The sequence below is a fragment of the Staurois parvus genome, unplaced genomic scaffold (assembly GCF_062004578.1).
Source record: "Staurois parvus isolate SC_StPar_1 unplaced genomic scaffold, SC_StPar_1.0 ptg000155l, whole genome shotgun sequence".
NCBI lineage: Eukaryota > Metazoa > Chordata > Amphibia > Anura > Ranidae > Staurois > Staurois parvus.
In genome coordinates, this window is record NW_028317951.1 from 17,645,924 (window position 1) to 17,659,815 (window position 13,892).

A 13,892-nucleotide genomic window follows, 5' to 3' on the forward strand; every position below is an offset into this window, starting at 1 on the left:
CATCTGACAAAAAGATCTAAAAACAATGAAGCAGCAGACTTTGTAAACATTAAAGTGTTACTAAACTCAGGACCCTTCACTCACTACTGTATATCTTGTCTCCCACAGTACACACAACATGGAAATGCAATTATTTTAGTAAATATAAACTGCTAAATACCTTTTCTCATCAGCAGTTAGAGCAGTCTTGTGACCTCTATCAGTGTCCATCCGAGCACTGGTTAAAGCTTGTAGGAGTTTTCATTTTGCTCTAGGAGGATGCAGAACCCCTGACCTCTGTCTGGACAGTGCTAATTGGCCCTATGCTGATCACATGCACTGTCCCAAAGAAAAAAAACCCTCTGTAGCAACACACACCAAATTGAGCATGTGCAGAGTGACTCCACACAATGGGGTCAATTCACTAAGAGTTAAATAATGACTGAAGAAATTAGGTAAAATAACGCATATGGTAATTTGTTTGCAAATGTGCAATTCACTAAGAATTTTTTAGATAAATAACTCTTATGGCAAAATATCGGTATTGCGGTAATTACCACATATTTTCATGTGGCAATTTTTCCCACCGCAGCATCCTTAACAACGGATGACTCATCAGCTGTCAGTGGGTGTCCCACTGACAGCTTAATGTAAAGAAAACATGCTGGCCCTTTGGGTCTGGTATAGGAAAACGCTACACAAAAAAAAAAACTGCCCTCAGGTCTGGTATGGATTTTGGGGAACCCCACACCAAAAAAAAAAGGCATGTGGGTCCCCTCACAAACCTAAGGGAGTTTGGGTTTGGTATGGATCTGGGGGGAACCCCATGCTAGCTTTTTATTTAGACGTGGGGTTCCCCTTAATATCCATACCAGACTCCTAGGGGTTGGGGGGAATCCTCATCGCTGCATCTAAAAAAATACCGCATGTGATACCGCCAGCAAACCCCTGGTGATAAATATCAAATTTTTTTAACTTTCTGTTCTGTTTGTGAATTGGACTTAACAGCTTACCGCATTTTTTTTGCAGTATTTACAGACACATTTTTAATTTTGCTTTAAATACCGCAGAATCTTTTTTTTTGGGGTTGTGGTTAATTGGACATTTTTTTACCGCATGCGATAATTTACGCAAACGAGTCACATGACAGTATTATTGCTTGCGGTAACCTTCAGTGAATTGACCTCAATATGCCTTATCAAGAGATATGATGGAGACACTGGAAGAATGGGAGGATCAGAGAAGACAGGATCAAACAGCGTTATACACAATGCAGAGGATTAACTCCTTAGGTTCCACAATGAGTATAACAAGCATGCTTTACTACATACAGTATACAGACTGATTTTACTGTTGTGGGTTTAGGAAGGTTTCAAAGTGGAGTTCCAGATGTTTTTGTGTTTATTAACAGTCAGCAGCTACAAAAACTGTATCTGCTGACTTTTAATAAACACACACTTACCTGTCCCAGAGTCCAGCGATGTTCTCACCCATGCCATCCCTTCTATCCTTCTTTCCTCCATGGTGCTGGCATCTCAACTGTAGGCTCCAGGCTGTGACAGCTTGTGACTTCACATCTGGGCATCCACTGTACATGCACGAGTCCCATTCTGGGACCTGTGTATGTTCTCAGGAGACTGAGGGAGGGAGGAGGGGGGCCGAACTTCTGGCTCACTTTGTTGCAGCGAACTGAGCCGGACGTGGGAGTGGGTAGCTGTCAAAAACAAGTATTCGCTCCCCCCAAAAGGAGCCAGATATGGCAGTGGAGGAGGGAGAAGGCAAACAAGCGGAGATTCCACTTTTGAGTGAAACTCCACTTTATTATTTGTGATATTCTCAAAACCTTTGGCCAGGGCTGTACAGAGCTGTCAGTGGCTCAGTAGTGTTGCTGATAAATTACTTTTAATTAAGAATTCTGAATTGTATGCAACATAACTGGGTACTTGTCTGTTAATTCCCCAGATTTATTTATATTTATATATATATATATATATATATATATAAATATTTTTTTTGTTTTATTTAAATATATTAAATATATATATATATATTTATATATATAAATAAATCCGGTGAATTAACAGACAAGTACCCATAACTGACCCATGGAAACCCATTTGAATGCTCCGGGCTGTGAGGTAGCATGTGAGTGGGTGCCATACGCAGGGGCGTATTTACCACAAGGCACTTGCCTAGGGCAGCATTTTTCAGGGGGCAGCACTTCTCCCCAGAAGAAGGGATGGGAGAAGGGACATGCGCCCCACGGGAACAAGGTGGGATCCGAGAGAAGCTGTGGGCTGCTTGATGGTGTATGTAGAGCCTGACTCTCGTTCCCGGGGATGGCCGAAGCTGTGAAGATGTATTTCTCTATCGCTGGGGGGTTAGTGGAAGGCTCTCCCAGGTGGGGGCAGGGGTGTTGTTGGTCAATATCAGGCTCTCTCCACAGGAGGTGGAAGGGGGGGTGGTGTTGTTCCTGTCAGTGGGGGCAGATGATCTGTGCGTTGCCTAGGGCAGCACAAAACCTAAATACACCACAGGCCACTACACTGAGGTACTGGCACCCTACAAGAAGCCGTTTACTGCCAGGAGGTTTAATAGGCTATCCTCCCAGGACTGTTCCTGTGGTACGAGGGGTGTACATGTACTGTCACTGACTGGACTAGACGGTGAGCACGGTGCACACTAGCTGCACCTCACCTGCTAGTCACCCACACAGCAGACAGAAGGCAATAACACCGCTGGCCAATCACTAACTACTTTCATCTCTACGTCACCCTAAATCTCCAGCCTACTCTATATTTCATACTCTTTCATATCATCCAATCGTTTAAATGTTAGTCCGCCAATCAGCAGCCGAATGACGTTATCTCGGCACAGCATTCTAACCAATCCTCGGGAAGATAAGAATAATCAAGGAAAGACTCGGCCAATTACAGAGACCTTGTCATGTGCCCTGGTTTTGTCCAATCACAGCCGTCCTTAAGGTTTGGCTGGAGATTTCGAATACGGTTGATGGCCGCTGTGGGAGGAAAGTGCTGTGTGTAGACTTGTATTGTCTGGCCGTCCTGTGTTCTTGGGGGGGTGCTGTAGTCCTGGAACAGCCGCCTGCCCTGTGCTGCTGCTGCGGACCGTCCACACGGTAATTCTGCTCTCTGTGGTGTCAGACGTGGGGGAGGTGCACCCGGCGCCCGCGGGCATTGTATTATTGGCAGTCCCAGGAGAGTGTGACCTGACTGTACTATTCCACGTGAGGGCACACCTGTCTGGGGGGGGATGGGATGTCAGACAGGTGGCTGGATTCCACTGAGCCTGGCCATAGGAATGCTTGGTGCTCCCATGTCATCACCTGTCTGCTGTATGTTAGTAACTGGGAGGAGAGTAGAGCATAGGCAGAATGATTCCTTCCCCTCACCTATCCCTGCACAGATCAGGCTCGTTACTAGGACACAGGAAACTATTGTCACAGGGGCACTGTAAGGGCAAGCTCAAAGTGATCATGCGATGTATTGCAGTGTACAAATTCTTAGGCTTCATTCACATCACATTGTAGGGATGTCTATTTTTCTGTAGGAATTCTGCAAGCGCACAACAAAATCAATTGTTCCCTATGTGCCCTGTTCACACCACAACACTAGTATCACATGCAGATTTTGTTCTGCGCAGGAATCTGCCACGTATATAAAACACATTGAAGAGCGCATGAAAACTTTCCATCAGGTTTTCTGCACGTGTGGTGTGAACGAGCCCTTACCCCCCCCCCCCCGGTTCACATCTGTGCGGTCATGTAGGCTGCGATTTGCACAGGCATGAATGAGAGCTCATTCATTTGGACTCCTATGCCCCAGGACACACAGGGAAGAAGTCCCTGCACTACTTTGGAAATCGCAGCCCGCACGGGACCCGAGGTTCCTATTACGGTTGAGATTTCTAGTGTGGGCGGCACGCCATTAGAGTTAAAGGCACCAACTGCAGGTCCCGCATTCCTCTGTGTGGGTGGTGTGGCTGCAGGTATTTGTGCGGGTCCCACAGCGGCACCACCCACACAGATGTGAACCAGGGGTTAAAGTAGAACTAAAGGCTGAAAAAAAATTCAGTTTGGATAGAGTAAGAGAGAGTTATAACCCCGTCATTTTTTCTTTTACCATCTACAGTGAAGGAAATAAGTATTTGATCCCCTGCTGGTTTTGAATGTTTGCCCACTCACAAAGAAATGATCAGTCTAAAATCGAATGGTAGGTGTATTGTAACACTGAGTCAGAATAGCAACAAAACATTCAAAAGAAATGCATGTCTAACAAATTATGCACTGATTTGCATGTTCATGAGGGAAATAAGTATTTGATCCCCTATATTCAGCAGGATTTCTGGCTGCCAGCTGTCTTTCATACAGGTAACAAGCTGAGATCAGAAGCAGTCTCTTAAAGGGAGTGCTGCTAATCTCATTTTGTTACCTTTTTAAAAGACACCTGTCCACGGGAGCAATCAATCAGATTCCAAACTCTCCACCACAGCAAAGAGCTGTCCTAGGATGTCAGGGACAAGATTGTAGACCTACACAAGGCTGATCATTTCTTTGTGAGTGGGCAAAATCAGTAGGGGATCAGATACTGATTTCCTTTACTGTGTGTCCCCTTTTGGAGATTTACCTTTACTTCCTGTTAGCCAAAACAGGATGTGAGAGGAAATCGCTGGTTGTCAGCAGTTGGGAGTTTCTTTTACAGGAAACGGGACAAATAAAGAGGGTGTATCTCACTAACGGGGGCACAGACTACAATAAAACTGACAGGTGTTCTACTTTAGTTACACTTTAGATGTGGTGGTGGTAAGCTGAAATATTAATTTTTTGGTTTTCAGGTTTGAGCCCATGCACACTTGTGCCACTTGTCATACGACTTTGGGGTCCAAAGTCATGTGACAAGTCGCACCCTATGTTTCCCAATGGGTACCATTCATATCTCTGTGACTTCAAGGTAGGTCCTGCCCTACTTTGGTCTGACTTTCATGCAACTTGAGGCCCATAGACTTCAATTTAAACTCTCCAAAGTCACATGAACGTCGCACCTGACTGTTGTACATGCGACTTTGTACAGCACAAACAGTTGTCCTCAATCAAAGCCAAAGTCGCACTGTAAAGTTGCAATGAAAATCGCATGATTTTGAAGCTGCACAAGTGTGAATGGACCCTTAATATAATTTTAATTAGTTTTCTAATGATGGCCATTGTCGTCAGCACAGAAACATTAGATTCAGGAACAAAAAGTTCTGCCACTTATCCAGGCTTTTTTCCCTTTTTATTATCATCTGGTGATCTGGTCAGTAACACACTTCCTGTCTTAGGGGTGTCTGCGCTATGGATAGAGGGGCAACAGAAAGACCTTTGGATAGCAGTGTTGTCACTCTGGGGGAGGGTGGTGTTAGGCCTTTTTCACACGGGGCAGATTCTGATTTGATCAGCAGGGGATTTCTCCATTGATCCCCTGCTGATCAGAGCAGAGCGGGCAGATGACAGGTTCGTGTTCACTCTGCAGAGCGGACATGGACACAGCCTGCTCTGCTGTATGGGCTGCAGGGTGTAAATGGACTCCGCTGTCTGTTTACACCCGATTGTGCTTCAATATGCCTAGACAGAGGGGGACATATCCCCTTCAGTTTTTTTTCTGTGGATCAGATTGGAGAAAAACAGAGACAAGTCCATTTATACACACTGGTCTATAAGGGTGAATGGAGGGTCTGATCAGGTGCGGCTGAAAAACTGACACAGACCTGATCAGACAACATTCGTGTGAAGTAGGCCTTAGATATACTAACTGATTAAGATGAACTTGACTAACAAAGCTGAACCAGGCTAGGTAAACGTGCGTAAATCATACCTGTTCCTGCACATACAACCACCTTCTATGCATGAAGGAAAAAAACCTCTGTGCAGCATCCCCCTCAGCCCCCCTAATACTCACCTGCTCACTCTCGATCCAGCGATGTGCATTGGAGTCTCGGCTAACCCGAGACTCCCTCTCCTCATTGGATGAGACAGCAGCGGGAGCCATTTTCTTCGACTGCTGTCAATCACAGCCAATGAGAAGAGAGAGGGGATGGGGCCGAGCTGTGGCTCCATGTGTGATTGGACACAGGGAGCAGCCGCTGGGGAGTGTGCATGCTGGGGTGCCCCCATAGCAAGATGCTTGCGGTGGGGGCACCCTATAGGAGGGAGAAGCCATGAGCGCCGTTGGGGGACCCGAGAAGAGGAGCATCCAGGCTGCTCTGCAAACCACTGCACACAATAGTATAGATGTTGTGTGTTTTTTTGTTTTTCAATTTAAGCCTTTAGAATCACTTTAAATTTTGTCTCAACTCTCTTACTACTATGTTGTCTGGACAGCTTGGTCTGTTAAATGATGTTGAAAAAGAACACTTATTGGCAGAATCTGAAGGAGAAAATAAAGGACAAAAACAACCTAAGAGAGAAAACCAGTGCAGCCACCACATCTAAGAATTGATAAGCTGAAATATGATTTTTTTTTCTTTTCCTTGTCAGGTAGTTGGGCTGTGTAGTTTTATTGGTTGCCACCTGATATTCATCAACTGATTACTTACCATTCAGAAATGAGTCTGTTTTGTACCATTTTGAGAATCTGATGTTTTAATGTCTCTGCCTTTTATTTTTAGCCATATGGAGTGAAGATGTGTGTGGAGAAGTTTTGAAGTTTGCACAGTGTTGATTGGCAGATAACTTATTTTTTTGTGGTAAGTATTCTGGTGGTTAGTTTTCTCTTTTTGCACAAAAACTTTGGAGTGTATATACTGATCACTGACTGTGTCGATGCATAACTGAAGCATAGTAAACTGTGTTTGCTATGCTTCAGTTTGTGAAAAAAAAAAACCAGGAAGCTGCTCAGCACAGAGCTCTTCCCATTCATTTACTATCCAGTGCAGTTGAGGATGCAGAGAAGGGGACTGCAGAATCCCTATGTTCAGTCACTATCTCTGTCTCTGAAGTAAGGCATCAGGGGTCTGATATTTCACCCCCCCTCCCCCAACAGGGCTTGTAAAAAATTTAAGAAAATAATAAAATCATACAAATAAACCACCGACACTGTTTGCTGCTAAAGTAGGCTAAGTTTATATTTTTTATAGTGACATTCTAATTGTTTTCTACGTTTTCCTTACTATTCAGTTAGACATTGCTAGTTAATATCTTTAAATAAAAAAAAAAAACCCTGGCGATCTTTTGACCTTTTCAAGTTGTTCAGGTAGATCTCCACCCTTTCAAAGGTTGTCTACCCTTGGTCCAGAGAAACTTCATAATTTCTGTGCAACCTAACCAGTTGTTGTGACAATGGTTCAAAATTGAATGTTCTTAGGCTATATTCTCTTCTGGTCATAAGTTATGGGCAGTAGAAAAGATAAGTTCATTCATAATTTAATATAGTGAATCTGAAAAATACTGCATTGCGGCCATTGCAGCTGCGGATCATAGGAAATACTGTACATCTTGGTAGAAAGAGATGCAATGTAACCATTCTAGGATGCTAGAGGGAATCGACAAAGAAATGTAACCATTGCTACAATGGGATTCCTGTATATATGCTAAGGTCCCATTCACATGTTTGTGGTGTGGAAATCTGTGTGATATTGTGCATGAAAAAAATGCAGTTTTCTGACAGGTGTGCTGTCATGCCATGTTCATTTTCATAGTTGTGAAAGCTTGTGTGGGTTTTTTTTTTTAAAATAATAAACATGTTATTCTTACCTGCTCTGTGCAATGGTATTTTGCACAGAGTGGCCCCAAACCTCCTCTTCTGGGGGTCTCCTGCCAGGGCTCTAGGCTCCTCTTCTTTGTGTGCCTTCATAGGAAGCTGCTTCCTACAGGGGTACACCTGTGGGCTTACTCCTGAGCCGGGCTGTGTGCGTCCATAGACACGCACACAGGGATGTCTGATTCCTATCGCCCGACTCCTGGGACATGTAGTTCCGGGAGCTGGGCAGGTTGTTTCTTTCTACCTTTAGCCCTGCTGCGGGCAAGCAGCAGGGGTCACCTGTCAGGTGAAGCAGTTGGCGGCAGCGCTGCCGCCAATTGCTTCACACTACCAGCCTCTCCACACTCCCGGCGTGAGGTCTCCCGGGCTCCGCTTGCCCATCTGCGGGCCCGGCTCGCCGTCGTCTAGAGGGGAGGGAGAAGAGTGGACAAGTCCTCTCCCCTCCCCTTCTTGTGCTGACCTGGAAGTGACATTACGATGTCACTTCCGGGTCCCCACTGAGAGATTTGTAATGCAATCCCCGAGAAAGACTGTAATATGGTGCGATGTGCACCACATTACATTCAGTGGAGCAGAGGGGAGACATGCAGGGTCTTTTAGACCTTGGATGTCTCAAAGAGAACTTGTCACCAAAAATCATCACATAGGGGACTTTGTTCCCTATGTGATGTAAAAAAAAAAAAAAATTTTTTTTTTAATTGTAAAAAATTAAAGTTACACCCAAGCACATCATCTCCCCCAAAAAATATTGAGGTCCCCACATATACGCATGTACAAACATAAAAGCACACGCTGGGGCGCCTACGCATGGAATCGTCGATTGCGATACATGTTACATTTTGCCGCGCACGCCAGAATGAGAGTAGTAATTCTAGCACCGGACCTCCTCCGTAATGCTAAACGGATGACTTAAGAGCTTTAAAAGTGTCACCTATAGAAAATATAGGGTACAGAAGTTCGTCGCCATTTAACGAGCGCGCACAAATTTAAGGTTTGACAAGTTGGATAGCTATTTACTCGATACAAACTCATCTTTTATATTATACAAAAAAATAAGGCTATTTATTTATTTTTTTTGTGCCCTAAAATTAACTTACGGTACTTGTATTTTTTACTGAAATTTTGTGGTAATGTCATGTGACATAAAAAAATTGGAACTACCACTATTTTATGCTCTAGGGTCTCTGCTTTCAGAAAATATACAATGTTTGGGGGTTTTATGTAATCCTCAGGCCTAAAATAGCTCAAAAACAGCTCTGGCAGTAAAAGGGATAAAGTATAAGCCCTGACCCACCCTTTCCTGATGAGCAGCCAATTGGTGCTGATTACACGGCAAGGTCTCTCCCCTCCCTGCCAGTCCCCGAGTGCTGTGCTGGAGAGAGGCAGGGAGGGGAGGAGAAGATAAACAGCACAATGTTAAAAATATTAAACGTTTAAGTCGCCATAAAACACCTTTTTTCTTTTTAAAAGCCCCAGACATTCCTAAAAACCTTTGATTTAAATACGGTTTTGGTTAAATGTATTTTTATTTTTTTTTTTTTTTTTTTTTTATCTGGACAAGTAGATTGTCATGAGGTACAAGCAGATTGGGGCCTCAATTTAGTCCTGGACAAGTATTTTTAAACAAAATTTCCACACCTCTGCGCACAGCACGGTTTGACCCTTCTCCCTCCTTACAGGATTTGATTGACAGCAGCAGGAGCCAATGTCTATCACTGCTGCCTCTGTGTCTCTGTGAGGAGAGAGACCAGCACCTGCTGCAGGTGGGCAGAGTGATGAATCGAGAAAGGGCTAAGGTAAGTATAACAGGGGGAGTGGGTGATAGAAAAACTGGATTTTTTTTTTACAGTAATGCAGGGAATGCTGTGCCTTTAGAACCACTTTATTGCCACTGTAAATGTACCAGCCAATCCATGTGTACCATGCATTGTAATGCGATTTAAAGGTGCTTGCCCTTTTTTTTTTTTTTTTTTTTTTTTTTGTGTAATTGTGTGCTCAAATGAATTGGCTGCCCTAAGTACGCAAAAACACATGCTTGCTGTTGCATCTGCATAGATGCGAACAAGCCCTGATTCCCTAAAATTGCCACATTGTATCTCTTCTTACCAACATGTATTAATTTCCTATGATCCTCCGCTCCATCTGTCATAATGCAGCATTTTCACAATTGGCTGTGTTTATAAAATAACCTATCTTTACTACTGTCCATAGTATTTTAAGGACATTCCACCAGAAGAGAAAGTTGTCTTACAGTGGAGTTCCACCCTAAAGGGGAAGTTCCGTTTTAAAGATTGGTCTACTGATCCCCATTAAGGATTGGCACCTTTGGGAACGGGTACCTGAAATTGACAGGTACATGCTCCCACTTCCACTGCGATCGCCCCAGGCGATTGGAAGCGGAAGTTGTCCTCCTACCCTCCCTCCCCGTAGTCTTCTGGGACACGTAACAGGTCCCAGAAGACAACGTGGCCATTTAGGAAGCACAGCGCTCACAGCCGGATGCTCACTGAATATGCCGGCGCCTGGAATACAGGATGGGCCGGTGAAACGGGCTGTGGCTGAGGCACCATGGGATTGTGGGACAGGTGAGTGGCTGTTTTTTAAAAGTCAGCAGCATCAGTTTTTGTAGCTGCTGATTTTTATCTTTTTTACAGAGTGAGTGGAACTCCACTTTAAGAACATATGATTTTTGTCTCACTCTCAAACAGGACGAATGTACATGCAGGTTTGCTGGACAAATAGCTATGCATTTAGTTTTCTTAATTAATCTGTGTCTATAATGTGTTAACTTTAATATATAAAGATGCTACTTTGCATAAATAATTATGGAAAAATATTTTTATGAAGGTGTGTTCTGTATGCTCATTCACAGTGTTTAAATTTGTGCCCCTTACAGGACCATGTTTGTCGTCATGCGGATGCACAGGTGTTGCATGCATCTCTGTGCCAGCAGTCCCATTGCTGTCTGCTGCACGGACACAGCCGCTGCTCCCAATGTGACATTGTGTGGCTGCACATGCATGGATGTTACATTGGGAGCAGTGGTCCTGTCCATGCCATGCATGAGGCACAGATTAAAACGATCCATGTGAGCGAAGCCTAAAGTGTATGTTACCCCAACATCTCATATTTCTGATGTCTGTGCTACCATGTAGTTGTATTGAAAATGATTCTGTCTTCTTTGCATTGCTTCCTTAATCTGAAATACCTGGTGATCCTACCAGTCCCCTGCTTTATTTTAAACTGTCATACTGTCATGGAAGCACATGCATCCCAGTGCGGTCAGTTTTGCATTCTACTTGGGAGCACTGCCTGCCTATATGTCAGTGGTCAGATTTATTCTGACACAGCCCCCTGCGCAGCTCTTCATTGGGAAGATCAGTGTACTCCTGTTTCTCTGCCTCCTGCTGACACCCCAGTCCCACCCCCTTCTCATGATTCCTAGTACTTGGAAAGTTTGTGAAACCAAGGCTCCCAGCTATCTTTTCTAGCATTTTTTTTTGTTAGTGTTGATCCAGCATTCAGAAAAAACAAGACTAGATTGGGGAATATGATTAAAGATTATCATATTGTCTATTGAAAGATCTTCCCTTATATGCCTAGCAAGAATTGTTGAGGTTTGCCTTCAATCTTTGTTCTAAAGAAAATCAAATTTTGTTTATACAGGCAGGTCATATGAAATCATGAATGAGAACAGTATGTTGGCACCTGCCGGGGGCAGGAGTCTCTTGGCCGATTCTTCTGTTTTTGACTCCAAAATCACAGAGACGTCAAAAGAAAATATTTTTTCTATTCCAACAGATGTTGATGGTAATGTATAGAACTTTTTCTTTCTGTTAGTGCAATAGTTGATTTGCGAGGGAAAGTTCCATTTTTTTTTTTTTTTTTTTTTTTTTTTCACCTAATCTAAAGGAAATTGTGCAGAGATTATACAATTGGATTGCATAGTGTCTGGCCATCTTTATACAAGTACATAAGAGGGAGTGGATGGAGACACTCAGCTGTCAGGCCCTGTTCACATAGCGGGAACTCATGTTCCCGTACATTTTTTTTTTTTCCTGGGCGTTTTGGGGCTTTTCTGCTTGTTGTGCACAGGGGAGCCCATGCATGACAATCGTCTCAAAGAAGCGTGGTAGTTTTTTACCATGCTTTTTGTGTTTTTCAGTGTGTTTCTGAAATGCACAGCAAAACAATACATTTTCTGTGTGGTTTGCCATGTGTTTGGAAACCTCCAAATACAAATGGAGCTTCATTGTTCATGTGTAAACACACCAATTTCACTTTCAGGCCCTATTCACACCTAGCCTTGTGGGAGCACAGGTTTTTTGGCTTGTTTTTCCTGTGACATGCCTAGGGCAGACTGTTGATTTCAATGGTAAAATATAAAGTGCAGCGCTAAAATGAGTAATCAATAAATAAGTAAAATGAAATAAAAGTTTGTTTAAAGGTTCTTGCAATCAATAAACTCCTATAAGGCACTAATAGAACACTTCCATAGTTGTCGATATCTCATAAAGGCTTGTGACAGAAATGCGCACTCACCGACCGCACATAGAAAATGCGCACGTAAACATCCATCAACCCAGGTGTGAAACAGCAGGTAGGTGATGAGGCATCTCTCAGGGAAAAGTTGTCATCAAGCAATGGTCAGCTGAACTTGAAGTACTCCTTCAAGAGAGAGAGAGAGAGTGCGGGAGAGTGCGCCTGTTGGTCCGCTTCCTGACGGTATGGAGGCCGTGCTCAATGACCTGTTTGATGTGGAGGACCTGAAGAGGGGCTATTAAATCCTAAGCACAGCTTTACTACATTCAACATCCAGAGGAGGGAGCCCTGTATCCAGACAGTTCACTCATATCCTTAAAGGAGTCCTCTAAGTTCAGCTGACCATTGCTTGATGACAACTTTTCCCTGAGAGATGCCTCATCACCTGCCTGCTGTTTCACACCTGGGTTGATGGATATTTACATGCGCATTTTCTGTGCGCAGTCGGTGAGTGCGCATTTCTGTAATTTCCTCTGTCACAAGCCTTTATGAGATATCGACAACTATGGAAGTGTTCTATTAGTGCCTTATGAGTTTATTGATTGCACGAACTTTTAAACAAACTTTTATTTAATTTCACTTATTTATTGATTACTCATTTTAGTGCTGCACTTTATATTTTACCATTTACAGGACGTGAGGTTATTGTGATTTCTTCAAGTGCTTTAGCTGCTACCACCCATTTCATTTTATGAGCGCTCGCTTTATTCCATTTTATTTGTTGATTTCAATGGGCTGCTCTACATGTGGCAAAGTAGGACATTTTTGGCATGTTGCAGGTTTTTTTTTTTTTTCCCCCCAACTGTTCGTTTTGCTGCATGTGTCCTTTTTTTCATGTGGCACAAATGTGTTGGCTTCAGTTTGGTGTGCTTTTAACAATTAATGCCACTGAAAGTGTAACTAGTTAATTTTAGGTGTATAAAGGTGGCCAAACGCTGTAAAGCTGTGAAAGTGAGCGGGCGGCAGTGCAGCTGCTCGACTGCTTCCACCTCACAGGCAGGAGTCTTCATGTCCGTTTTATACACAATCCTGGTGGCTCCAACGCTGTATTGTGTATAAAACCCCTGCTGTCAGGTCTGTACCACATACAGACCTGGTGGAGAGAGGGTTAAGCCAGGCGGTTTTATGCCAAAACATAACACTGGCTGTCTTTGTACACATTTATTTTTCTTTACATAGCTAGGTGAACAGTAATTGTACAGTTAGAATGTGTGTGGTGTTTTTTTTTTTTTTTTTTTGTCTATGTAAGAATTTGGATATTTAGTCTTGCTCCCTATTTAAGCTTTAATTTGTTTTAACCTTAACTTTCTAATGTGGGGATTATTTTTAGTATCTGTCATGCCATTAAAATTGCTAGTGAGTGAACTTGAACTCCTGCCTTAGCTTCAAGTGGTTCTAAAGACTATTGAAAAAGGAAAAAAAAAACACACACATAATTTCCTGCTTTGTGCAATGGTTTTGCACAGAGCAGCTCTGATCCTCCTATTCTTGGGTTCCCCACTGGGTCTTCTGCCTCCTCCCCCTTGCTGAGTAACCCAAGAGCAGGTTGCTTGCTCTGGGGGCACTTGAACGTGCTTTCTCCCGAGCCACCTCCTAGGTCTATGGGAAACACTGCAT

General features: G+C 43.5%; 1 protein-coding gene across 2 annotated transcripts in view; it reads left to right on the forward strand.

Moving 5' to 3' along the window:
* Window positions 1-2,981: 2,981 nt before the first annotated feature.
* Window positions 2,982-13,892, forward strand: part of ECT2 (epithelial cell transforming 2) — a 92,008-nt gene continuing 81,097 nt past the window's right edge. For both annotated transcript variants that reach the window (XM_089675524.1, XM_089675525.1), the window contains exons 1-3: window positions 2,982-3,118; window positions 6,643-6,720; window positions 11,400-11,543. In XM_089675524.1, the coding sequence (XP_089531650.1) occupies window positions 11,417-11,543 (127 nt within the window). In that variant the 5' untranslated portion in view covers window positions 2,982-3,118; window positions 6,643-6,720; window positions 11,400-11,416. The remainder of the gene's footprint in view (window positions 3,119-6,642; window positions 6,721-11,399; window positions 11,544-13,892) is intronic.